The sequence below is a fragment of the Lepidochelys kempii genome, chromosome 10 (assembly GCF_965140265.1).
Source record: "Lepidochelys kempii isolate rLepKem1 chromosome 10, rLepKem1.hap2, whole genome shotgun sequence".
NCBI classification, from domain to species: Eukaryota; Metazoa; Chordata; order Testudines; family Cheloniidae; genus Lepidochelys; species Lepidochelys kempii.
The window spans coordinates 81959059-81986690 of NC_133265.1; the positions used below are offsets into that span (position 1 = coordinate 81959059).

At 41.9% G+C, this 27632-nt stretch overlaps 2 protein-coding genes across 6 annotated transcripts in view; one reads left to right on the forward strand and one right to left on the reverse strand.

Annotated features, from left to right (window-relative positions):
* The window catches only part of GLCE (glucuronic acid epimerase), a 110662-nt gene that overhangs the window by 77082 nt on the left and 5948 nt on the right, over positions 1-27632 (forward strand). For all 5 annotated transcript variants that reach the window (XM_073304483.1, XM_073304482.1, XM_073304485.1 and 2 more), the window contains 2 exons: positions 19520-20115; positions 24830-25075. In XM_073304483.1, coding sequence (XP_073160584.1) covers positions 19533-20115; positions 24830-25075 — 829 coding nt within the window. In that variant the 5' untranslated portion in view covers positions 19520-19532. The remainder of the gene's footprint in view (positions 1-19519; positions 20116-24829; positions 25076-27632) is intronic.
* On the reverse strand, positions 3963-5831 carry LOC140917970 (myb/SANT-like DNA-binding domain-containing protein 7). Its single transcript, XM_073361501.1, has 2 exons — positions 4997-5831; positions 3963-4407 (listed from the first exon to the last, which is right to left on the reverse strand). Exons 1-2 carry the CDS (start codon positions 5577-5579, stop codon positions 4349-4351), a joined length of 642 nt encoding a protein of 213 aa, XP_073217602.1. The 5' UTR covers positions 5580-5831; the 3' UTR covers positions 3963-4348.

The following is a 27632-nucleotide window of genomic DNA, read 5'->3' on the forward strand; positions in this document are numbered from 1 at the left end:
GTATTCTAACCAGTTTTCACAGGTTAACAGTCAACTAAAACCTACTTACTAAGATATTTTAATGCCTCTGCCAACGTGTATATTTATTAAAATAAATGCAGCCATATTCTCACCTACTTCTCAGTTCTGCCTATTTCAAAATTGTCGTTCTAGTTTTGTTGCATCATCTGCTGCTGTGGGAATAAATATGTTGTGAAGCAGAATTTGGCAAACATTCATGAAGCCAATTCTAGTAACAAATTATCTTTAATTAGCTTTCGAAGGGCAGCCTTAGTGTTTGGGAGCATTGCAGAATTCCTGTCAGCGAGGCTTTATAAATGCTGAAAAAAATCTGGCTTTCAAGTCTTAAGTAAACATCAGTGGTACAGAAGTACAATGGAGTTTTTATTACATTATTTTCCTATGAAGGAAAATGACGACAATTGAGACCAACTGAATGGTTTCTGTAGTATTGAGCATGACTGCTTAAATATACACTTTCTGCTTCTAACTTTTTTCTTCAGTCTTACGTACCTATAGCAAGATTTATTTTTCCCATGATTGTGATCAGGATATCGGTTGGAATTCTAGTCTCAGATTTATTTGGTTGCTAAATTGTTGTTGGAATGTGGTTTTTGTTTTTCTTTATCATATTTAACATATCTCAGATTGGCAGTCACTATTCCGTGGTTTTTTTCCCCCTTGACTAAATAGTTTAGCTTCAAAGTAAATAGGTAGCTTATCACTACTCAGCGGAAATCCATGGTCTTCAGTTAAAATGTAGGCTTTCTTCATACATAGTAAACAGAATGTCAGTTCTGAGAAGTTTAAAATCTCGGTGAGCAACTTATTTTTGACTATTTAAACACATTACTTTTTAAACTGAATACTCTAATGTATTACCAACTGATGCAGCCTGTTTGGAAAATGTTTGTGCTTCGTGCTTGCTAATGTTTCTCTGCTTTCTATACAGAAAGACAGCTAGAATTTAATAATTTGAAGAAGCTTTATGTAATCATTGAATTTAGTCCATTCAAGACTGAGCCATACAATGTTAGGAAAAAAACCAGTAGCGCTAAAAGAGCCCATTGACTGTGGTTAGCAGATTGCCTGGGTGTGCAATACATGTCCATGCTAAACAGGGGCAACTGAAGTGATTGTAAAATGCTGGAAGCTACCATCACCTTATCTACACTATGGCTCTCACTCTTGCAGGTGAATTTGTGGCACCGCTGGTGGGATTTTTCCCCATAAACTTCCTAACCTGGATACAGCCAAAAAAAACCTTGAGGGTGAGGCAGGAGGTGATTTTAAGATCAAGTGGGCACTACAATCATTGCAGACGTGATGGATGTCCTATCTGGGAGAAGGTTTAATATATGTTTGCAAAGTGTTCAGACTATAGTAGTACAAAGTAGTGCCTCTTGGTGACATCTGCCATAACAATGCTACACGTCATCTAAGAGCTATTTTGTGGCATACAGACAAGTTGTACTCTTGGTAGAAGTGCTTATGTAATCCATTAGTTTGGTTATGCACGGATCCTTTGAGAGAAGATAGGGTGAGCAGGGGAACTTGCTCTCTGCCTCAGGGTATGTCTACACTACGAAATTAGGTCGAATTTATAGAAGTCGGTTTTTTTGAAATCGGTTTTATATATTCGAGTGTGTGTGTCCCCACAGAAAATGCTCTAAGTGCATTAAGTGCATTAACTCGGCGGAGCGCTTCCACAGTACCGAGGCAAGCGTCGACTTCTGGAGCGTTGCACTGTGGGTAGCTATCCCACAGTTCCCGCAGTCTCCGCTGCCCATTGGAATTCTGGGTTGATATCCCAATGCCTGATGGGGCTAAAACATTGTCACGGGTGATTCTGGGTACATATCGTCAGGACCCCGTTCCCACCCTCCCTCCCCCCGTGAAAGCAAGGGCAGACAATCATTTCGCGCCTTTTTTGTCTGCTGCCAGCCAAAGATGTAAAGGATCGATGGAGTGGGTCAGAACAAGAAATAGACCAGATTTGTTTTGGACTCATTTTCCTCCTCCCCTGTCTAGATCACACTGCAGTCAGTCACAGAGAAGGCGCAGCGAGGTTAATCTAGCCATGTATCAATCAGAGGCCAGGCTAACCTCCTTGTTCCAATAACAACGATAACTTTGGTGCACCATTTCTTATTGGAACCCTCCGTGCAGTCCTGGCTGAAATACTCCTTGATGTACAGGCACACCCTTTGTTGATTTTAGCTCCCTGAAGCCAACCCTGTAAGCCGTGTCGTCAGTCGCCCCTCCCTCCGTCAGAGCAACGGCAGACAATCGTTCCGCGCCTTCTTTCTGTGCGGACGCCATACCAAGGCAAGCATGGAGGCCGCTGAGCTCATTTTGGCAATTAGGAGCACATCAACCACCACACACATTATCCAGCAGTATATGCAGCACCAGAACATGGCAACGCGATACCGGGCGAGGAGGCGACGTCAGCGCGGTCCCGTGAGTGATCAGGACATGGACACAGATTTCTCTGAAAGCATGGGCCCTGCCAATGCATGCATCATGGTGCTAATGGGGCAGGTTCATGCTGTGGAACACCGATTCTGGGCTCGGGAAACAAGCACAGACTGGTGGGACCGCATAGTGTTGCAGGTCTGGGACGATTCCCAGTGGCTGCGAAACTTTCGCATGCGTAAGGGCACTTTCATGGAACTTTGTGACTTGCTTTCCCCTTCCCTGAAGCGCATGAATACCAGGATGAGAGCAGCCCTCACAGTTGAGAAGCGAGTGGCGATAGCCCTGTGGAAGCTTGCAACGCCAGACAGCTACCGGTCAGTTGGGAATCAATTTGGAGTGGGCAAATCTACTGTGGGGGCTGCTGTGATGCAAGTAGCTCACACAATCAAAGATCTGCTGATATCAAGGGTAGTGACCCTGGGAAATGTGCAGGTCATAGTGGATGGCTTTGCTGCAATGGGATTCCCTAACTGTGGTGGGGCTATAGACGGAACCCATATCCCTATCTTGGCACCGGAGCACCAAGCCGGCTAGTACATAAACCGCAAGGGGTACTTTTCGATAGTGCTGCAAGCTCTGGTGGATCACAAGGGACGTTTCACCAACATCAACGTGGGATGGCCGGGAAAGGTGCATGACGCTCGCATCTTCAGGAACTCTGGTCTGTTTCAAAAGCTGCAGGAAGGGACTTTCTTCCCAGACCAGAAAATAACTGTTGGGGATGTTGAAATGCCTATATGTATCCTTGGGGACCCAGCCTACCCCTTAATACCATGGCTCATGAAGCCGTACACAGGCAGCCTGGACAGTGGTCAGGAGCTGTTCAACTACAGGCTGAGCAAGTGCAGAATGGTGGTAGAATGTGCATTTGGACGTTTAAAGGCGCGCTGGCGCAGTTTACTGACTCGCTTAGACCTCAGCGAAACCAATATTCCCACTGTTATTACTGCTTGCTGTGTGCTCCACAATATCTGTGAGAGTAAGGGGGAGATGTTTATGGCGGGGTGGGAGATTGAGGCAAATCGCCTGGCTGCTGGTTACGCGCAGCCAGACACCAGGGCGGTTAGAAGAGCTCAGGAGGGCGCGGTACGCATCAGAGAAGCTTTGAAAACCAGTTTCATGACTGGCCAGGCTACAGTGTGAAAGTTCTGTTTGTTTCTCCTTGATGAAACCCCCCGCCCCTTGGTTCACTCTACTTCCCTGTAAGCTAACCACCCTCCCCTCCTCCCTTTAATCACCGCTTGCAGAGGCAATAAAGTCATTGCTGCTTCACAGTCATGCATTCGTTATTCATTCATCACACAAATAGGGGGATGACTACCAAGGTATCCCAGGAGGGGTGGTGGAGGAGGGAAGGAAAATGCCACACAGCACTTTAAGCACAGCACTTTAAAAGTTTACAACTTTAAAATGTATTGAATGACAGCCTTCTTTTTTTTGGGCAATCCTCTGTTGTGGAGTCGCTGGTTGGCCGGAGGCCCCCCCACCGCGTTCTTGGGCGTCTGGGTGTGGAGGCTATGGAACTTGGGGAGGAGGGCGGTTGGTTACAGAGGGGCAGCAGTGGCAGTCTGTGCTCCAGCTGCCTTTGCTGCAGCTCAGCCATACACTGGAGCATTCTGGTTTGGTCCTGCAGCAGCCTCAGCATTGAATCCTGCCTCCTCTCATCACGCTGCCGCCACATTTGAGCTTCAGCCCTGTCTTCAGCCCGCCACTTACTCTCTTCAGCCCTCCACCTCTCCTCCCGGTCATTTTGTGCTTTCCTGCACTCTGACATTATTTGCCTCCACGCATTCGTCTGTGCTCTGTCAGTGTGGGAGGACAGCATTAGCTCGGAGAACATTTCATCTCGAGTGCGTTTTTTTTTCTTTCAAAGCTTCACTAGCCTCTGGGAAGGAGAAGATCCTGTGATCATTGAAACACATGCAGCTGGTGGAGGAAAAAAAAAGGGACAGCGGTATTTAAAAAGACACATTTTATAAAACAGTCGCTACACTCTTTCAGGGTAAACCTTGCTGTTAACATTACATACATAGTACATGTGCTTTCGTTACAAGGTCGCATTTTGCCTCCTCCCACCACGTGACTACCCCCTCAACCCTCCCCCCTCCCCGTGGCTAACAGCGGGGAACATTTCTGTTCAGCCACAGGCAAACAGCACAGCAGGAATGGGCTATACTGAGTGTCCCTGAAGAAAAGCACCCTATTTCAACCAGGTGACCATGAATTATATCTCACTCTCCTGAGGATAACACAGAGAGAGAAAGAACGGATTTTGGTTGAATGCCAGCAAACATACACTGCAATGCTTTGTTCTACAGTGATTCCCGAGTATGTGTTACTGGCCTGGAGTGATAAAAGTGTCCTACCATGAAGGACGAAATAAGGCTGCCCTTCCCAGAAACCTTTTGCAAAGGCTTTAGGACTACATCTAGGAGAACCGCAAATGCCAGGGCAAAGTAATCCTTTCACATGCTTGCTTTTAAACCATGTATAGCATTTTAAAAGGTACACTCACCAGAGGTCCCTTCTCCGCCTGCTGGGTCCAGGAGGCAGCCTTGGGTGGGTTCGGGGGGTACTGGCTCCAGGTCTAGGGTGAGAAACAGTTCCTGGCTGTCGGGAAAACCGGTTTCTCCGCTTGCTTGCTGTGAGCTATCTACAACCTCCTCCTCCTCCTCATCTTCTTCGTCCCCAAAACCTGCTTCCGTATTGCCTCCATCTCCATTGAAGGAGTCAAACAACACGGCTGGGGTAGTGGTGGCTGAACCCCCTAAAATGGCATGCAGCTCATCATAGAAGCGGCATGTTTGGGACTCTGACCCAGAGCGGCTGTTCGCCTCTCTGGTTTTCTGGTAGGCTTGCCTCAGCTCCTTCAGTTTCACACGGCACTGCTTCGGGTCCCTGTTATGGCCTCTGTCCTTCATGCCCTGGGAGATTTTCACAAAGGTTTTGGCATTTCGAAAACTGGAACGGAGTTCTGATAGCACGGATTCCTCTCCCCAAACAGCGATCAGATCCCGTACCTCCCGTTCGGTCCATGCTGGAGCTCTTTTGCGATTCTGGGACTCCATCATGGTCACCTGTGCTGATGAGCTCTGCATGGTCACCTGCAGCTTGCCACGCTGGCCAAACAGGAAATGAGATTCAAAAGTTCGCGGTTCTTTTCCTGTCTACCTGGCCAGTGCATCTGAGTTGAGAGTGCTGTCCAGAGCGGTCAGAATGGAGCACTCTGGGATAGCTCCCGGAGGCCAATAACATCGAATTGTGTCCACAGTACCCCAAATTCGAGCTGGGAACGTCGATTTAAGCGCTAATCCACTTGTCAGGGGTGGAGTAAGGAAATCGATTTTAAGAGCCCTTTAAGTCGAAATAAAGGGCCTCACTGTGTGGACGGGTGCAGGTTTAAATCGATTTAATGCTGCTAAATTCGACCTAAAGTCCTAGTGTAGACCAGGGCTCAGTCTGACTAGAATTAAACCTTAGTGCAGAGTCGCTTCCTGAGAAAGCAGGCTTTGGTGCGTGGGCAGAGATTTCTGGAAGAAGGGTTTGTCTGCACACTGTTGTGACCGTCTCCATTCCCAGACTATTGTGTACTTGTAAGAGTATGCATGCTTTATTTATGGTATATCCAGACTCCCTGTCACTGTTTCCTCCACTGGAAAGCTGACTTCCGTAGCCGCAGACATCTGTTGCCTCTTGGCAAAGGATGAGAGACATTGGGTTCAGAATGGGACACTAGTTTTGGAAGAAGGGGCAACAGTACTTATATTTCCATTTATTTAGAACATTAGGAGAGAATCCTAGTATCTGAAACGAGATGGTGGGGAATTGGGATCAAAAAGCCACATGAAGGAATTACTGGAAATCAGGTCTCCTGCTCAACTTGCTATGAGTTGTTGTTTCTTCCACAAATTCTGAGCCTGCTGGCTGTGACTGAACAAGCACAAATGAGCCTGTATTTGGATGCTTGTGGCATACAGCTCTTGGAAAATAGGCAATTTATAGCTGGGATCAGGTATGCTTTGCTTTTCTGTGGCTGGGGAGTTGGGTGCTCCAGAGTTTTAATTTTAAAAAAAAAATCTAGCCTATATCACTGTGAGGCAAACCTTTAAAAACACTCACTACATGCCAAGGAATGGCAGGCCTATTGTCTGTAGCAATGATAGCTATAAGGGAGGTGTGAACTGCCATGTTCATCTCAGTGGGGTGCTGAGTGGGAAACCACCAGTGATGATTTAAGGATTAACATTGTTCATTGCTGAGTGTTTTAGGAGAAACATTCAGTTAATGTGCTTTACCCCACAATCACACACTGCCTCCCACCATTTCCCAGGCATCCAAAGCCACAACTGTCTTCTCCCCAGCTCCCCAAACCTCCAGTTTACCCCTGCTTTCTCTAGTGCCATTGTGCATTTTCAGCAGACAGGTCTGCATCCCATAAAAATGCAAGGCTAGTATACAATTAATTAAATACTGTGTTCAGTAGTACAGGGAACTATGTACTGACTGTATTCATTTTCATATTAGGTTTTTTTAACGGAGGTATTTTATCTAAAAGCTGCCCTAGAATCTCTAGTATACCACACTGGAATGCTGTGAAATCCAGACACATACCCCCCCACCCCGCTGCCTAAATTAGACCATGTTTGCCAAGGAGTGACCTACAGAAGGTCAATGACCAGTTAAGTAGCTATGTAAACATTATGGCGATGGCTTCCTCAGGGTAACTATACACAAACCCGCTACAGTAGCTCAGTGTAGGAGTGGCACATTTTTGGATGAAGAGAGAATCCCCCAGTACGAAGTCTTGCAAAGCAGCTCTCTAGAATGTGAAAAGGATATTTGCTAAATAAAAAATAGATATAGCTCCTTTGGCTGGTTCATTTTCTTGTAGAGTTTAATAAGCTTGGTCTCTCCAATTTCCCTTTTCTTGTACAGTATACCTTTCTTTCTTAACTGCAGACTGAAAAGGAGTACTAGTGGCACCTTAGAGACTAACCAATTTATTTGAGCATAAGCTTTTGTGAGCTACAGCTCACTTCATCGGATGCGTTCCAATGAAGTGAGCTGTAGCTCAAGAAAGCTTATACTCAAATTGGTTAGTCTCTAAGGTGCCACTAGTCCTCCTTTTCTTTTTGCGAATACAGACTAACACGGCTGCTACTCTGTTAACTGCAGACTGTTCACTATCGCTATAATCTGGAAAGGAGATTAGTGCAAGTTCTGACACTGCTCTTTATCCTCTAGTGAAGCCTTCCCCCTCAATTCTACATCTCTGCATCCTCCTCACAAGTGAGAATTCTTCAGATTGAATAAAGATGAACCCTGCATCTTTAATGGCAAATATGACTGGGAACAGCTTGTAAGGTGAAGTTGTCAGAATTACATTAGCATTTCAAACTAGCGAGTACAGTAGCTTGAGGGGGGAAAAACCAACTTGCCCTTCTTAGCATATATCAAGGCACACTGAATTTACAAAATGATAACCTGGTTCTGTGTTTTGAAGGCATGCCAGAACGGCAAGCTAAGGGTTTTGGCCAGCAAATTGCAGGACCTATTTTGCTGCATTTACCTGATACCGAAATTTTGTAAGGAAGGTAGAACAAAATTCTCTTTTAAGTAGCATATGGAAGATTTTTCTGTAGACCTGAACTGTGTTTGGTCCTGTCTGTTTGTTTACCAAATCAATTTGTAAGTGGTGTTCTTCTATTTGTCTTTTTCTATGACTAATTATCAGTTTCTTAAAAAGAAAAGGAGTACTTGTGGCACCTTAGAGACTAGCCAATTTATTTGAGCATAAGCTTTCGTGAGCTAAACTTCCATCTGATGAAGTGAGCTGTAGCTCACGAAAGCTTATGCTCAAATAAATTGGTTAGTCTCTAAGGTGCCACAAGTCCTCCTTTTCTTTTTGCGAATACAGACTAACACGGCTGCTACGCTGAAACATATCAGTTTCTTGTGAACTGTATGTAGCATAGTTAAGGTTAACAGCTTCATTGTAACTTTTTTTTAGTTCCCAGGACCTGGATTCATCATCTTACTTCTCCCTCCCCCCCCCCGCGAACGTCTGAAAAGGGACCAAGCAGCCTTTTTGTTCTATCCAGCACTAAAAAGCATGCGTTTAAAACACCTTCTGGAGGAAAAGTCATGGCAATAAATAGTCTAGGTCTAACATGGTAACAAAGCCCTTTCTTGGGACGTTTTTCTTGCCATCTAACATTACTTTACAAGAGAGCTTGTTATGGTTGCATTATGATTTATTTTTAGTGAACAGGCAATAACCTTGAACCTTTAGCCCTGAACCTTTTATCATAAATAGACTGTCTTACCTGAAAAGTTCTTTTCTTCTTCACCAATCTGCACTTTGGGTTAGTCTGTTGTGATTTCCTGACCCTCAGGCACATCCTGCTGACACTGCTCATGCAAGTAGCCTGATTTGGAATCAGCTGAGCTATTTGCTTGTGTAAGGTGAGCACGGTTAGGCACTTCTATGGAATTCCTTGGTACTAACATCTCTCCTCCATCTGAAGGCTCCAGTTTAAGGCCCTGTCCACACTAGGGGGCACTTCACTGTTATAGTATACCTCAGAGCTCCTTGGGCTAGCCTACACTATAAAAGTTTTGCCAGTATTGCTCTGCTGGCAAACCCCCCTTGTGGAGACACCGCTTGTTCTGCCAAAAAGAGGTCTTTGGCCTATATACTTAAGCTGCCTATACTAGCAAACGAACTCTTGCCAGCATAAGCTGTGTCTCCCTTGGATTTTTTTCAGGCGTAGCTGTGTTGCTTAAGGGTGAGACTTTATTTTTTCACATGCCTGATGGATATGACAATACAATTTTGTAGTATCAACCTGGTCCAAGTGTGGATGCCAATTTATAGCAGCAAAATAATGCTTTTACTGGTAGAACTTATTTTTTTCCTCTCTCTTCTCCCCGTCACTCAACTGAAAAAAGCTCTACCCATAAAAAGCACAGTTTTTCAGGTATAACTGTGTCTATATTAGGGACTTTGCCAGCACATCATGTGGGTTAGGGCTCACTCCTGTTCACATCCTGACAGACGTAGGTGTGCTATCAGAAGTCTGTCATGTAGACAAGGCCTAATTCCTCCATATCAAGCTTTTCCCCAGTTACATCCTGTCAGGCCTTGGAACAAAGACACCCTTTGACATAGACTTATGCTGTCAGGAGCCTGTCTTTAGTCCGGGAGACAGAATGATGAGTAGACAGTCTAATAGGAGGAGAGGGGTTTACATGATGTGTTTAAAAATCCTTGCCAGGACGTCGGAAAAAATCCTTGCCAATAATTGGCTTGAGCCTGCCTACCTGAAAATGGAACCAAAGGTTAGTTTGCAGTTTTCAACTAAACCCATCATTCTGATGAAGTTTACACCTTAATTAGTTATCTTGACACCTTCCCCTCCATCCCCCCATCCCCATTCTAATGCTTCAATAGTGTTGAAATTGCCTTTGTAAACTGGAGTTTAAAAGATTTTGTTTTAATTTAGGGCAACAATGGTTCCCTAAAAAGTCCATCCACACTTTCAGTTTTGAAATGCTAACAAATTGGGTCAGCCTGTTGCAAAACTGGGTCAGTGTACTGCTCATTCTTTCATGGGATTGTGAGTTGTGTGCCAAATCAGAACTCAGCTTGCCAAAGCTGTGATGATACCTACCCTCAGGTCATTCCAGACTTCTGAAATGTACAAGCTGCAGTAACCACTTGAAGTCTGATTGTTTTTCCTCATTACTTCTATCTTAGTGATCCATCATAAATCCCCAATATTGATTCACTTGGGTCACTCTCTTCTGAGTGCCAGTGTTTCCTCCCAGAATCCTGTCTTTAATTCTTTCACCAGTAGTCTGTTTGTGAAAGATCTGTTTCCTGCTCCCAGAGCACAGGATTTCTGTGCCCTTGAAGCCCTAAGAAATACGCACAGATCCACAGTTATTTTCCACCTGTCTTCAAGACCTTTGCTTGGATACAGTATATGTCCATCCAAGTTAAGGACTCCTTTCTGAGCCTGTCTGCTGCTCCTGCTTAATCATATGCAGGTCTTACCATTTAGCTATACAAGCTACCCCTCCCTTTCTTTGCAGCTGTGCACATTCCCTCACTCCCAGACTGTACTGACCTTCAGAGCAAGAGACTGGGGTGAAATGCTGGCCCTGTGGAAATTGATGGGCATTTTGATGCTGACTTCAGGAGAGCCAGGATTTCACTCCAGCATTCAAATATGGGTCACCTGAGAAGCCATGCTGCACAAACAAACCACAGTGGCGGCTTATCCTCTGTGGCCCTCCAAATGGGAAGGTTTGTGATAGCCATACACAGACTTCCATTTTCCTTTGGCCATTGTCACTGTAAACTAGAACTGTTGGCCTTTGTTCTTCCCTAATGTCATTCCCCGGGGAGAGCAGCTAAGGCAGGTCTTTAAATTGTTCAGAAAAAAATTGCCAAGTACCAAAACGCCCTGGGAGGTTAACTTTTTATTCTGTGCTTGTAGCTACATACAAAGGGACTTCCTCACGGATGTCCAATTATTGCTGGACACATTTCCATATTCCCATGGATGGTCAGCAAAACATCCTGTGCTTTTTAGCTTGCTAGGATCAATACATTTGGAATACAGATCTTCCTTGTTTGGCTGAGTCACAGCTGCACACGCCTTCACAAGCGGAGCTGTATAAGGCAGGTACCTGCCCTTCCCTACACACATTCTGCAGTAAAATGTTCTCTTTTGGGGCCCTGTCCTAGGTGCCTCGCTAACCCAGAAGACCATTGTCCACAGCTTGTGGAGTTGGTTTTGAGCTTTCCCTTTCTTTGTGTGAATCCTTTCTTCAGGAAAACATCTGTTCCTGCTTACTCTGCTCTCAGTTTGCTTTCCCTTCCTTTGGGTAACGTTTAGTTATTGCTACTTCAGTCCCATCCATCTGTACTAGTGTTGGCCAGTTCAGAAAAGATCTTCTTGCCTACTTTCTTCTGCTACTGTTCCCTCGTTAAAATACTAACCTGTCCGTTTGATTTATCTCTAGTCAGTAAATTGCTCTGGGAAGGTTTATCTAGAAATATGTTTAGTCCTGCAGTTTCTCAACTGATTTGAAGAGCAGATAGCTAAACTCACTGGAAGATCACATAGAATCATAGAATATTAGGGTTGGAAGAGACCTCAAGAGGTCGTCTAGTCCAATCCCTTGCTCAAAGCAGGAAACCAACTAAATCATCCCAGCCAGGGCTTTGACAAAAAACCTCTAAGGATGGAGATTCCACCACCTCCCTAGGGAACCCATTCCAGTGCTGCACCACCCTCCTAGTGAAATAGGAAATTTCCTAATATTCAGCGTAGACCTCCCCCACTGCAACTTGAGACCATTACTCCTCGTTCTGTCATCTGCTACCACTGGGAACAGCCTAGCTCCATCCTCTTTGGAACCCCCCTTCAGGTAGTTGAAGGCTGCTATCAAATGATCACTTCCCTTGATCTGCTGGCAATGCTCCTACTAATGCAGCCCAATGTGCCGTTGGCCTTCTTGGCAACAAGGGCACACTGTTGACTCATATCCAGCTTCTCATCCACTGTAATCCCCAGGTCCTTTGCTGCAGAACTGCTGCATAGCCAATCAGTCCCCAGCCTGTAGCGGTGCACGTGTTTAGCTGCTTCTGATTGTTGCCTGTTTGCTGTTCTGGGGTGTGCACCAGTTTGGCCCGGAGTAACCTAGTCAAGAAAAAATTTAGCAAGTAAACAGGTCTGTTAGTTCCTGTATGTTAATCTGTAGGTGATGAGGTGAGTCTTGAACAAAGGAGCATCTGCAAAACAAGCTGTTATAAATATGTATTGGATTCCTGCTGGAGCCCTTCTCATCCACCAAGCTTGCTTTGGATTTGGTTACTGCTGTAGATAGGAGTTGATGGTTAGAGGCTGTGAAACAGTTTACATCCTCCTTTGCCATGACCTCTTTATAAATAGGTCTTTTGTGTCCAGTGGGCAAGGAGACCTGACAACAGCCTGGACCCATGAGCTGCTTACCTTTAGGGGATTCTAGTGCAAGGTGTCCTTGCATATTAGTTGTTTGCGGTGTTGTAGCCATGCTCATCCCAGGATATTCGAGATAAGTTGGGTGAAGTAATGTCTCTTATTGGACCAACTTCTGTTGGTTAAAGACAAGCTTACACAGAGCTCTTTAAGAATAAAAGATATTACCTCCCCCACCTTGTCTCTCTAGTTCCAGGGACCAATACGGTTACAATAACATTGCATTAAATTCTGGCATTCTCAGCCCAAGGTATAAAGTGACGCCTCATTTATAATTCTTAGCACTGAATACCAAGACTTCTTTGCTTGCAGACTTAATATAACAGTAGTAGCAGGAATAGTTGAAGTTTTAGTTTTTGTTTAGCCTAGTTTTTTATTCTTTGTACTCAAAACAAAGAATGTTGACACTTCATTTGTGCGTCAAAATAAGTTGTTCTAAGTTATATCCATTAACGTGTTTAAAATTGACTGGTTATTTTCTCTGTAAAATATTGTGTATTTCCTTGCATATTAATTATGATTCTGTGAAGTAATTTTTGCTTCAACAAGTATATACTGAACTTTCAGAGGTAACTTGGATTCACTATATTTTTAGAAAAGTATTCTTTAAAGGTAACTTTGATCTCCAACTTGAGATCCTTAGGTGTTATCACAACAGGAACAGAGTCCCCATTATACTGGTTAATACAAAGAGACATGAGAGGGGGAATTGGTCACAATAACATCAAACAAATGTGTGCATGGATTAGTTGTAGGTCTCAATAGTCACAGGTAGTAACGGCTTTTAAAAGCTGAGCAGTTGAGTGTCAGGCTGTTTAGAAATACTTGCATTTTGCTAATATCTATAACACTAATGGAAACTTCAGCGAAAGATGCTGAATCTTTATGAAAGATAATCTAATCTATACCTTCAGTTATGGTGTGAGAACTCTCAGCACACCTCCAGAGATTCTCCTAGAATACTCCAGCAAAATCCAGGAAGACCAGACATAATATCCCTGATATTTCCTTGATATACAGAGAGAGCAGACCCTCCCATATATGCTACCTTACATTTTATTTCAGGATTTTAAAAAAAAATATTCCTTTTATATATCATAATGAAGAACAAAAGGCACAGTGTCAATTTAAAACAATCCTTTGTAGGCCTGCTTTACATTATTGAGACTTGTACAGTTATTGGTCCATCCATTTACCTCTAGTGTGTACACTTGCTTTAAAGATTAAGGAATGTCTCAAAGTGTAGATGTGTATGCAAGTTCAGAGAATGTTTGTGTTCTTTTTCTTGGTAACTATGGGAATTTGTCTAACAACTACATTTCTCCACCTTTTGCTTGTTCAGTACCCAAAATCCTCTCTCTGGTTTCACAGTTGGTTGCTGTGAAGTTGTCGTAAACCTGAATTGTGACTTTAGGGGAGGAGCTGATGAGTAGTTCAAAAACAATTATCTTTACATGTTAAATATTTTTCATAATAGAGAAAAAGGGTAACATACAGAAAATATACTGACTGCTAGAAAAATGTGTAGACATATCCATAAAAATTTTCTGGTAGCTCTTTTAAAAACCTTGCCACTTTAAACTTCACTCAGTGAGCAGACCTTAAACTGCTGCACAGGCTGCTGGATAGATTGCACCAAGTGAGATCTGCAATGTGTGTCAGGATTGAGCATTCAGAAATGCGAAAAGTAAGGGAGGAAAGGGACTTGTTGGTTGCAGATATTTGATCCGTTTTTTAACTTGAGTGCTGGATACCTCTTGTTTTGTGGTGTCTTCAGCTAATGTTCATAAAGATTGCATGTGTTTTTTAAATACTATTTTGGGGTCCTAGTTAACGTGGTGTTTAGGGGGCCAATTACAAATATTTTTGTAGTAATGAACTTAGGCTAGAGCAAAACAGAAAATGCTTAATTCCAACATTAATGTTCCAACACTTTCCCATCTTTCTTGAGTGCATCAGGAATGCTTTTCTCCTTAGAATGTGATGCAAAGCTCACTGAAGTTAATGGAAAGACTTCCATTTATTTCAATGGGCTTTGGATCAGGCCCTCTTCATTGCACAATAAAATCTCATATGATGGTTCTTCCAAAATGTTTCACTTTTTTCTTTCTGAATCGTTCTAGTTAAAATACATTGCTTATCATGAAAGTAAAATATACAGGCACCAGGCAACCTTTCCCACAAAGCTTCATGTGCTCTTTAACCCCAAACTGCAGCAGTGCCTAATCCTCCATTTACAGGCTTCTGAATGGAGGTGAACGGTTGCCGCTGTGATCAAATATGCTCACAATCCTGGACTGCGAACACCATTCTCTTCCACTTGTGAGCCAAATGCAACTTGGGACTCATCTCCAAGTGGTACCTAGAAGATGGTTAGCCATGCCATTGCTGCCAGTCTGAACTGTCATTTTAGAAGAATGGTATGCATCAATCTGTGTGACCCAAGTGAAGGAAACACACCAGGGAGGCCATATTTCATAGGCAGCAACTCAGAGTATTGGTGGTATAGGATGACAGGTCTTGCTCATGACACTAACTCTGGCATACACAGAGAATTCTAATCAGAAGGCAGGCCAAAGACTCTCTTTCTTAATGATAGATATTTTGAAGTTTGGTGGTTGGCTTTTGTCTGCTCCCACCCCAGAGTTTACTTGCAGTTTGCTGTTGGTCATCTTCCAGAAGTGTTGGATTTAATTTAATACTTCACGCTTCTGTTTTTCATCTGAGAATCTCAGTGCTGTCAAAACACTAAGAATCTTCTCTATTAAGCAGAGTGCGGGTTGGAAGGTCTCAGAGCTTGCCCAGGATCGCTCCTCAAGTTGGTGGAAAAAGATGAGCAGAAATTTGCTGTGCTTAGTTCAAGTCCTCTGCTCTAACCAGCAGACGTGCTGCCTTCCAATGCACTGGACATGCACAGATTAAAACAAATATATTTTGTAACTGGGGAATAGCTGGGCCCTATTCACTGCCATTAAATGACATCTAATAGTCTGTTTAAAATATGCAGTAATAAGCATGTAAAAATGTATTGAGCTGTTTCTCTCTTCCCCCTCTTCTCCCCCCCCCTCCCCATAATACAGATGGCTTTACATTTAGTTAAGTGTGCTTTATGGATAGGGGTGAAGTGTAGGAAGTACTGTTCTCCATTTAAAAGTGAATTATCTCTCTGTATAAAAGAAGCAAAGCATACTTGTTGAGGTCATCCTGAAAGCATCATCACTAAAAATTATCTGCTGATGCAGAAAATTAGATTTATTCTTATATTAGCATTTCCATAAAAATACAATTATATACAAATTTATATTCTCTAAAAGCTTGTAGTAAACTAGGCTTTCAGGAAAATAGGACACTTATCTTTTAAAGTCCAGTTTCAAATGGCCAGATGGTGCTTACAATATGGAAGTATAAAATTAGTGAGGTGATTCATTGTCTCTCTTTTTTTTTTAAAGGCAACCTGAGGTAGGAACCTTTCTTGTTGTTCGGTATCATTCCTGCATATTTGTCTGTCAGCAGAAACTACAGCCGTTGCCGAAACATTTCATTTAGTCATCTGAGGTCGATTCAGAGAGTTGTGTGGATAGTCCCTAGTGGGGGGGTGTGTGTGACCATTATTTTAAATGTGAAATTTAACCACCAGCTCTGCCTATTCAGTTGTGCTTCAAAGAATATTAAGAGCTAACATACTTGTTTCACTGGGTATTCCTTTAGGTTCCTCCCGTAGTTGCCCAAAGGCTGTGCCTAGTGCTACAACTTTGTACTGTTAACGGCATTTGTTAAAATGTTGTGGACCAAACGTTTTCTGAATTCAGAAATAAACAAGCCATTTTTCATAGTCCTTAATTGCAATTAAACCATTAATTTGTTTGTGCCACTAGATACAAGAAATCTTATCCTGGTTTCATCCTGACACCTTCTTAATGCTGATCTCTGGCAGGGAGTGGATGCTTCTTTAGAACACCAGTCAGCTAAGAGGGAAAAGTCTGTTATGGATGGTTGCATACAGTGAGATGCTTGCAGTGGTAACTGTTCCTGGCCTGACTTCCTGATCTTAATCTGTAGTACTTCAGCCTGTATAATATTAATTATTTATTATCATGGGTGGTTTGTGTAATGGCACAGATCAGATCTGCTCTGTTTCTTTCTCCGTCCCCACCTCTACCCCATGACGTCTGGCTGTTTCTCAGTTACATAGTGATGTCTCACCTCCGTATTGAATTCTGTGTGTGAGAGGAGCCCTAAGACTTTTATAAAAGTATTTCTTCCAATCGCCTTGGCAAGACAAGGGCAGCTCCCGAAGCACAGTGCTAAACAAAAGCTCAGCTCTGTGCTTCACAAATCAGATCAGGTAGTTACATGTTTAACCTTTGGGCACTCTTTGCCATCCACTCAGGAGAAGTTTCAAAGGGAAAAGATGTTGGCATGGAGGATATATGTGAATTAAGCTTTTGATTAAGCTCCTCGGTGAAGAGAAATCCAAGTATTAAAAATTAAAAACCTAGTAGTCTGCAACACATTGTGTAATTCAGTGGGTTTTTTAAAAAAATGCTCTTGTTTTTTCCTTGTGGTGTCAGGTTTTTTGCTTCATTCTTGAGTAAAACCAGCTTTTTATGACAGTATGCTTTTATAATTTAAATTTATTCTCATTATTCCTATATTTCCCAGTCTCACGTCTTTTGACGTGTTCTTTCAACGTAATCTTTCACCTACTGTAATGTAGGGTGCGGAAGGGGAGGCAGGGGGAATTTTTGGCAAGAAAACTGGTAATGGGGAGTGGGACCTTTGCTATGAGAGAAGCCTTTCCAACTCATGTTTTATGTTCTTATTAACGCTATGGAAACTTTGTACAAGAAATCTGGCCCAAAAACACTTCCGCTGAGAGTCTGTAGTCCCCTCGGATGTTCTCGCATTTTCCCAGTTCTGTTCCTACTTAATAGAGGCCTCTAACTCCCTGGCGTCCTTCCCAGCCTGAGGTCTGCGTTGAACAGGGCAGTAGTTAGCGCTACATAGTCCAGTTGCCTGCCTGCTCCAGTAATAAACTGTAATTTTAAAGGTTTCAGAGTAGCAGCCGTCTTAGTCTGTATCCGCAAAAAGAAAAGGAGGACTTGTGGCACCTTAGAGACTAACCAATTTATTTGAGCATAAGGTTTCGTGACTATTTTCACTGAGTATAGTATTTTTCACTGAATGCATCCAATGAAGTGAGCTATAGCTCACGAAAGCTTATGCTCAAATAAATTGGTTAGTCTCTAAGGTGCCACAAGTCCTCCTTTTCTTTAGTAATTTTAAAAAGAGTATTTGAAGAGTTGAAACTTAAAGAATTGATCTAGGTTTGAATGTCAAGATCCACACCCGAACAAATTTGTATATTTCCAGTTCTTTTAAATCGGCTCACATTTTTATCGGTGTCTAAAAACTTAAAGTACTTTTTTTAATCATTAGCCACTAACTTCTCGAAAGCGTCTGTTTGAAGAAAGCAATGATTGAGATTTAATCTTTGAAATGAGGCAGTTTAAAATGATCAGCAATGACTTTAGATAAATATTTAATTCACTCTTCTCCAAATACACATAAGCCAACAGATGTGCCAGCCTGTCACAGAACTCCAAACCACAGAGTTTTTTAAAAACACCAATTTTAAAAAAAATCTTTTGGTGGCATCTCAGTTCAACAAAGCAAAACAAATCCAAGTTTAGAGCTTAGTCTTTTCATTTGTCAGAAATTTATGGTTTTTTAGATAGTTTTGTGTATTGTTAGTTTAACCAATTACTGTCTGTATTACCTGTCTGAGCTTTCCTCCCCTACTCCCCCTTCTTTCTGGAGTTGGAGTAGTAGAAATGATTCATCATGTCACACTTGGTAGTGGCTGTACTTTGTTTGACTTCTCTGTGTGCGCTGCGGAGTGGATTACTGTGATTAGTGCTTTTGCAGCTCTAGTCGCCTGCTGCTGAGCATTTCATTGCTAGATTTATGACTCTTTACTTGAAAATATACTGTGGCTCTAAAGCTTACTGCCAGTTCTGGTATGTCCTGCTCATGCTGCACAACAAAATTGTGTTGATAAATGCCTTTCTGTTGCTATAGTCCAAAGTTGGTGATGTGAGCTACTAATCCGTAAATTCACTTTGTTGGGATGGAGGCGACCTAGAGGGATCCTGAGGAATACCCCACTGTACGGTGCTCCTAATTCAGTCATGCCTGTGCTCAACCTCGCTCCATGAAAGGCCTCGGTCACGCTTACCTCTGTCTGAGAGCCTCACACCTATTCCTCCAGATACTATTGTTAAAGAAAAGGAGGACTTGTGGCACCTTAGAGACTAACAAATTTATTTGAGCGTAAGCTTTTGTGAGCTACAGCTCACTTCATTGGATGCATTCAGTGAAAAATACAGTGGGGAGATTTATATACATAGAGAACATGAAACAATGGATGTTACCATACACACTGTAAGGAGAGTGATCAGGTAAGGTGAGCTATGACCTGGGGGGGGAGGGGAACCTTTTGTAGTGATAATCAAGGTGGGCCATTTCCACACAAAGTAAAACTATTCCCCGCCACCCCCGCTGTTCCTCAGAGGTTCTTGTCAACTGCTGGAAATGTCCCACCTCGTTACCGTGTATATGGTAACACCCATTGTTTCATGTTCTTTGTGTATATAAATCTGTTCTCTATGTATATAAATCTCCCCACTGTATTTTCCACTGAATGCATCCGATGAAGTGAGTTGTAGCTCACGAAAGCTTATGCTCAAATAAATTTTAGTCTCTAAGGTGCCACAAGTCCTCCTTTTCTTTTTGCGGATACAGACTAACACGACTGCTACTCTGAAACCTATTGTTAAAGAGTTCGTATGTCGGACAGAGAATCACAGGGGTGAGGTTGAATCCAAACTGACACCCGCGCCCCCACATGGCTCTATCGCTGTTGACTAAAGCAAAAGCCGTCCGTTCCCCTGTTTTAATCTACTCCACATTTATACTTGAGAACATCTCCTCCTTTTATTTTGTAGGCATGGTGTGAATATGCGTTGCTTGGCAGCTCGGGTCAACTATAAGACTTTGATCGTCATCTGCGCTCTCTTCACTCTGGTCACGGTCCTGCTGTGGAACAGATGCTCCAGTGATAAAACTACGCAGGTTCCCCGAAACCTGAACAGTGGCTTCCGAGTAGATGGACTGGAAAAACGAACAGCTGCGTCTGAAAGTAACAGCTATGTAAATAACCTAGCCAAGCAGCAGAGCGAGGAGGCATCACCCCAAGAGCAACAGAGAGCACCCCCTGTTGTTGGAGGGTTCAATAGCAATGGAAACAAAATTTTGGGACTTAAATATGAAGAAATTGACTGTCTGATCAATGATGAGCATACAGTTAAAGGGAGGAGAGAGGGCAATGAGGTCTTTCTGCCCTTTAGTTGGGTGGAGAAATACTTTGAGGTTTATGGGAAAATTGCTCAGTATGATGGCTATGACAGATTTGAGTTCTCTCATAGCTACTCCAAAGTATATGCACAGAGAGCACCTTACCACCCTGATGGAGTATTCATGTCCTTTGAGGGCTACAATGTAGAAGTTCGAGATAGAGTGAAGTGCATAAGTGGTGTTGAAGGTAGGTGGTGTATGTATTTTACAACTGAATGAAATGCATCTGAAAATTGGCTCTCATAATTTGGTATTCAAGATGTTTGTTTTCATTTTCTCAGCCTCCCTAAGAGAGAATGGGGATGTGAGTCATGAGTGACATCGAGTTTTTTCTAGTCTGTCCCTTACTGTTCCTCCAGAGTCATCCTGACAGCTCTAATTTTAGTTTACAGCGGACACCTGCAGCACTAGAACATGCTCTGATGCTTTACTAGCACCCACGGAGAGAGATGACAAACCGTACGGCAGAGCTCTGCCATACAATAGCCTGTGGCTAAACCGTCTTTTGTGTTTTGTCTTTCTGTTGTATTTAACAAGATTATGAATTTTATTTGTTTAGGTTTATAAATGTCTGATTTAGCACAACAGTGTAAGCTTCTGCTTTGGAACATTTTTAGAGCAAAACAATAAATGTGTACAAGTAGAAAAGAGTACAAGGTTAGATTCTTCCAGGTCTAGGTTAGCCTAGCACAGGTTTTATGCAACAAGGTAACAGAATCACTGCGATTTCTGAAGACCGGATAAGAGTATTTCTTCAAATTGGAGAGTTCATGCTTTTCTGTGTAATTACAGGAGAGATTTCGAAGAATGGTGTGAGCTGAATGGGAAGGCATTTAAGCCATTAAAGCTTTATCTCATAAGACTCTGAATAAAATTACAGGACAGTAGAACTTTTCTAATTTGCTGAACCACTCAATCGATAATTCGTACACAAACAGCTCTCATTCCACTCCATAGGAAAGATTTAATAGCAGAAAACTCTAACAAGATCTCATAACTAACAATTAATTACTTTTACAAAACGTACTACGGAAAACTTACTGGCATACTGTCATATATTATAAATAACTAAAACTAAACTGCACTTGTGAAATAAATGAACAAAGTGCATTAATGTGGTGGTGTATTCCTGAGTTTTTCCTAACAATTAACTTACTAGTTTGAAAAATTCATTAATTTGTGATGTTTCATTGTATGCTAGTATCAGTTCTTACTTCCAGAGTAGGGTCACTTCTAAACCCCTGAACATCAGTAGATTAGTTTTGTTTTAAAAGATGCACAGGAGTGAGTGAACCATGTCTGAATTAATCATGATACGATGTGCTATGATCCTTTCAGGTTATATTATCACATTCCCACTAATTTAGGTATCAACCAAGCAAATACTATTCTATCTTTTCAGTCAATGTATTAAATTATTTTAGTCTCTGGAATATATTTTGAAAAAATATAAGATGCCCTATCAAACACATTTCTAAAAACTACTATTTTTAATGGACATGGTGTTAAAATATCTCTCCAAAACTACTGAATTCAATTCTTTAAATTCATGTTCTTTTCCTGTTCTGTAACTGCCATTTTGGGTTCATTGTAGCTGCTTTTAAAAATTCACCATATCATTGGGCATTCGCTAGATGACATCTTAGCCCTAATATCTCAAAATGTAGTGGTATCCTCCTCCTGTTTTTAAACGGCCACCTTCCTTTGGAATGAGATGGAAAGAGAGGAAGGACATCTGGAGCTGTTCTTGTGCCCTACAAGAAAGGTGTTTACTAATTCTACACATTCCAATTCAATTGGGTTGCAAGGTGGTCTAGTTCTGAATGTAGACTCGACTCCCACACCCCCCGCCCCGGGCTTGTCTATATTTCAAACACTACCACGGCACAGCTGCAGTGCTTCAGTGTAGACACCATCTATGCTGACAGGAGAGGTTCTCCCATTGGCATAGGTAATCCACCTCCTCAAGAGGTGGTGGCTAGATCAATGGAAGAATTCTTGTCCACCACACACTGTCTACATTGGGGTTAGGTTGGCATAGCTCCATGTGTCGGGGTGTGGATTTTGCACACTCCTGAGAGACGTAGCTATGCCGATGTAAGTTCTGAGCATAGACCAACCCTAAGATGCCTGACCATAATTTGTCTCTGTTTGGAGGGAAAAAGGAGAGTACATGCCTAAGTTCCCTCTAAGCTGCGCGGCTGTGCAGCAGCCTATTAAGCGCCACACAAGCGCTTAGGGCTGTGGTGGGGAGAGATGCCTCTCCCCTGGCCCCAAAGCAGCCCCAGACCTGCTGTGGCCCGAGGAGGCGTCACGCATCACCTCCATATTGGTGCACATAACAAAATTCATTCCGCACATACCTGGGAAAAATTAGAGGGAACGCAGGTGCATGCTGAGTCTTCTGACTCTCCCAAAATTACAAATAAATTAAAGACCCAATAAGCAGCACATATGCGCAAAGAGGGGAATTTTTAATGAAACAGACAATAGATTAGAAAGTCCTATGTAGAATATCATTTAGAAAGTCTGGTTATCTACATCAGACTTTCTAATTGATGGTCTGTTTCATTAAAAATTCCCCTCTTTGCGCATACGTGGTGCTCAGTGTGCTGTCAGTCTTGGATGTTAAATGTAGAATGTATTTAGAAGATCACTGCAGTTAGTCACTTTGCAGTACTGCTGACTTTTAGGCTGAAAAGCTAAGTGAAACTGCAGTACAAAACCAAGCAAGACAAGTTCTGGAGCATCTCAACTGCAAAATATGTAGGCTCCATGCAGATCTGGAATATGTCTAGCTGCTGTATATTTCAGCCACAAATGATGAATTTAATCAAAGTGTCAAGTGTCATTTACCTACAATCTTGGCTTTCTGCATTATGCCATTTAGAGCTGTCGCCGTGCAATGTGGTGCCAAGAGCCCTAATGTGGTTGGGGAAATAGACTTGCTAGCATCTGGCAGACAGGTTTCAGGGGAGAAATAACTGTGTGTGGGGGAGAGGATGGATATCAAAGTAAAACCGTTTGAAAAGGTTTTAGGTTTCAAATGCAAACTAATAGAATGATGCAAGACGATAAGTAGTTCTTATCACCTAGATGGAATGAAGAAGAGCTCATGTTATATTTTTACCTTGTCTCTTTTTTACAAGGTAATATGTTGCCTTGTGTCCTGTGACCTGGACAATTAATCATGTCATCTTAAATTAACAGCTACAAGTAAAGCTTTTACAGCAGATTTCATCTTCTGATCCCAATACATGCACCCTTAACTGAGAACACTTATTAATACTAAGTGAGCTAGCTTCCAGCAGTTGAGATAATACAGAGTACTTAAATATTTCCCTTGATGCTTTTACTCTTCAGGCAGAAGTAGTCCATCAAGTTACTTTCAGGAACACTTACTATTAGTAACATGAAGCACTGATAATCTATGAAAGTGTATCTTCTTTAATTTAGTTTAATCTTTTCATTACACCAGGTTCCAGGGATAGCTAGCTTCCAAGTTGGACATTTGCAAGGGACAAAAATGGTGCAAATGCCACTGTATTTTTCACTTTTAACTTTCTTCACTTTGTGCCATTCAAAGGTTTGAAGGGCTGGAATCCTGTTTCCTACCGGGGGTTCAAAACACTTTCCATTTTAAGGTTCAGCTTTGAGACTTAGGTGGAAGACCAGTAAATCATGTTTGTTAAACTCCAGCAAGTTTTGGAAAAAGTATTTTATCCATGCTTCATGCTGTGTGCGCATTTCCTTTCATGTTACCATTTATCCAGATATTGGCATATAAATTAGAACCTCTTTCCATATACTAAGGCTCCTCTTGCCTTCCCCATTCAGTCAGTGATGTGACATGTTTATCAGTTATGGCTGTGATAATGAGGGTGTCCTCACTGAATGGACATTAGTGAGTGCTTTGGGCAGAAGGAAACTGATTACAAGGTGGGGGGAGCTCTTTTTAAGCACATCATGGCGGTTGGTCATGACAGAGAATGTTAGAAAATGTGTATTGATGAATGAGGTTTCAAGAGCACTACATTACGCAGTGAGCTTCAGTTATACAAATTACCAGGTTGTAGCAGGTCTCTGGGGGCCCAACTGTTAGCAGATGTTGGAGCTCTGCACAGATGTGCCGGTTAATTCTTATTGACTGATTTTGGTAGATGTGACTTTTTAATTCCACTTCGAATATAAAGGGGGAAGTGGCTTTCTCCTCAGAGGCAACTAGGGTCTGGGACAAGGATGCCCTTGCAGAGAAACCCTAACTCAGGGGACAAAGGTTTAGGTTGCCATGTTTTTTATTTATATGTTGAGCTAAACCTGAAGAAGAGAAGTTTAGATCAGAGAGTATGTGTAAATTCTGCAAAGAGCAGGGTGGGGGAAATCTCTGATTACACAGACATTATTTCAGGATGTATTTGTAATAGCTTTATAGTTTGGGAGCTGTAACAGTTTAGATTTGCAAATATTGAGTAAAATTGCAGGTTCAACATGAAAAAATGCTAGTAAAATTCTACTAATGTTGTTTTACATTTAATTTGCAAAGATTTATGTGGTATTAGAGGGATTTCATGGTCTCCAGAATGGAAGGAAAAAATCCATAAAAATGTTTGTGTATTAAAGTCTTGTATTCCAATAAGCAAGTAAACGCCCGGGTGTGGTAGAACATGGTGAGAACTTCACTTTGCCTTCTGCATCTGGTCGGTTTTGATATCAGTTTTTAGTATTTGCAGACCTTGGTAAAAAGGAGAGTAATTTGTCTGTGCCTGAGAACTAATGGTGAAAGCTACTTCTGGTAAATGGCATTTATTTATGTAAAACTGTGGGGGGAGAGAAGGGGAGACAGAATTCTAAACTCTATTTTAAATGTTCTAACAATTATTTGTGTTTTTCCTATATTACAGGTGTGCCATTATCCACACAGTGGGGACCTCAAGGCTATTTCTACCCAATCCAGATTGCACAATATGGGCTAAGTCATTATAGTAAAAATCTGACTGAGAGACCACCTCACATAGAGGTGTATGAAACAGCAGAAGACAAAGACAAAAGCAGCAGAGCCGTTGATTGGACTGTACCAAAAGGCTGTTCTGTTTCAACCGTACCTGATAAGTTCAGGTTCACTAATGTTAAACAGTTTGTCGTTCCAGGTGTGTTGTTGTAACTACATCGCAGATAAGCCATTTGTGTCAATTTTGTGCAGATGTTACCACAGGAGTCTTTTATTAAATACATATGTATATAACCTTGTTGACTTTTCATCTTTGAAATCTCACCTGAAAACCTGTCTTCTCCTTTGTCTGTCTCTTATTTTCCTTCTGTCTTATCTCTCAACTTTGTAACTATAAAGTGAACAGAAGCTGTATTATAGAAGAGATTTTACCACACAGATAAAGAACAGAAAAGCTCCAGATGAAATTCTGCAGCCTTTAGTTGCCATGCCTATCACAGAACTAGGAGGAAGCAAATAACCTGGGAACCAGTCTGTAGAATAAGAAATGGGAGTAAAATAAATTCCACAGTCTTAGTGCTAACGAATTACTGATAGGGTGAACCTGCAATATCCTCTTTACAGGCTAAACTGCATGGACTCCATCAGTGTTTCCATTATCAATCCCTGTGTTCTAAGATTTTTCATTAGAATGTAAATGTTGCGCTGAAACTCAGCATACAAGTTTTACGATATTTAGTTTGTCAATTCAGGCCTTCCTAAGTCTAAGGAAAGAGGAGAAGCTGGACTACATGTGGCTTCCGGCTTTTTTAAATGTTCTATTTCTCTGTAACAGTACTGCAGATTCATGCAGCAAGGGTTAATCCATAAGGTGGGTTTAGCATGTCTTGTACATGTATTAAAATAACCAACGTGTTCAAAACCGTCCTGAACTGAAAGATGTACTACTGTTTAATGGAGGAAATCAAGAATGTCTAATTCTGTAACCTGCCATCTGTTTCATTATGCATGAGCTTTCATGCACAGGATGGCTCTGGAATCGGGCCCAAGGTGTTCAGGTATTCTTAAGGGATCTAGCACAATTGCTTTATGCACCTTTGCTGGTAGAATCTGACCCTAAAACTCCAAAGTAGCTGATGATTGGAGGGTCATCTCAGCATAGGAGGATCTTCCAGTGGTGTAGTGGCTTCCTGCTGCCAGTGTAAGGGAGTATGGCTGGGAAAAAGCTATAACGAGGGCTTCCCTGTGCCCTGCTGAGTCCCAGCTACCATGTAAGTCCCTTGGGGGTGTCTGAGGTAATGTCAAATAGCCTTCAGGCTGCTCTAAGTGACACCCAGCTACAACTAGCCTAGGTGGGGAGCGAAAGGTTACCTTCCCAGCTGCACTGTCTGCTTGGCAGTTGTAGTCAATGTTTGAGCCTTTGTTCTTACTGAGCCCCTCTGAGTTTTCCCAGTCTGTATGTATATACCTGTTAAGACACTATGTGCCTATGGCTCCTTTCTCCACTCAGTGTTCTAAAATATACTTTTACTTCCTCTGAGTTGTCATATACTGTTTCATACATAACAAAACAAATCATCAATACAACAGAGTGCATTATTTTATGCAACATTTTCCCCTTGTACTAAGCCTCATTAGTAAGGACTGAATGTATTTTTCTCCCTAATCAATACCCATTAGAATTAATGAGTCCATTACTTAAAAAGACAATGAAGTAATTTTAGTCAGCACCTTAGGCCTGGGTCTCTAAGGAAAAAGTTGTTAGAACACTCTTGTGTCTTTGTAGTACATAAATATAAGGAAGAGGAAAGGTTATAAGATCTCTTATGTATTCTCCCCTCATCCTTTATTGATGGCAGAGTAATCTTCAGACCTTGAAGGCCACAGTACGAATCCACTCATCTTAGATGGCCTTAAGTAATGGATTTATAGGTGCTTAATGCAGTACAAGTAATGGGCAACCTTTAGGGGTTTTTTGTTTTTTTATTTGGTTCTGAACTTTTTGCCCCTCTTCCCATAGTGTTTTGTATGGTAGAAAGCAAAAGGAATAAGTAGAAATGATAGATGGGGACAGTCAACTTTTTAACATTTTTTATAAAGAATTAATTTTACATAATTTTGTTGGTGGTGTGTGTTAGTCATTCACAGAAAAGAACACTAGTGTAACAAAGCACTGCTATTTCTCTACTCCAAAGGCAGACGCTGAACTTCAGAGCTTAAAGGAAATAAAGCTTTATTTTAAAAAACATAAAATTCCGTCATAAAGGCGATACGATAGAACTGACATTGTACAGTGCAGCATATGAAACTACAGTCTTGATGCAAAGCATAATGGATTAGTTTGGTAGATGGGGAAAGCCTTGTATTCTTGAGGGAATGTGGGTCATAACTCAGTTGTTGTTCCTAGAATTATTTATGGGGTATTTCACACATCAAGGAGCACAAGCACAGAAACAATCACCTTTCACACATGAGAATTTTATTCCATTAAAAACGTTAATTTAAATGACTGTCTTTAAATGTTTATCATACCTCTGTGCTTTCAAAACTACAAGATCTGTACAGTCTTACAAACTAATTAGCTGATTGATCATCTACTACAGTTTTGGGGGGATTTGGTTTTATACTTAAAAGCTAATGTGTGAGGAAACAGGCTTTCTTTATGGTGTGTTGCTTTGGAACCTTATTTAATTGTTGACATACGTTTTAAAAAAAAAAAAAGTAAAACCAGACAGTTGAGTTTTGCCCTTGTAGAG

Coding starts and splice junctions, on each gene's coding strand:
- LOC140917970 (XM_073361501.1), bottom strand. CDS start 5,579: ATGCAGAGCTCATCAGCACAGGTGACCATGATGGAGTCCCAGAATCGC. Junction 4,408..4,996: donor AGGCGGAGAAGGGACCTCTG/GTGAGTGTACCT, acceptor TTCCTCCACCAG/CTGCATGTGTTTCAATGATC.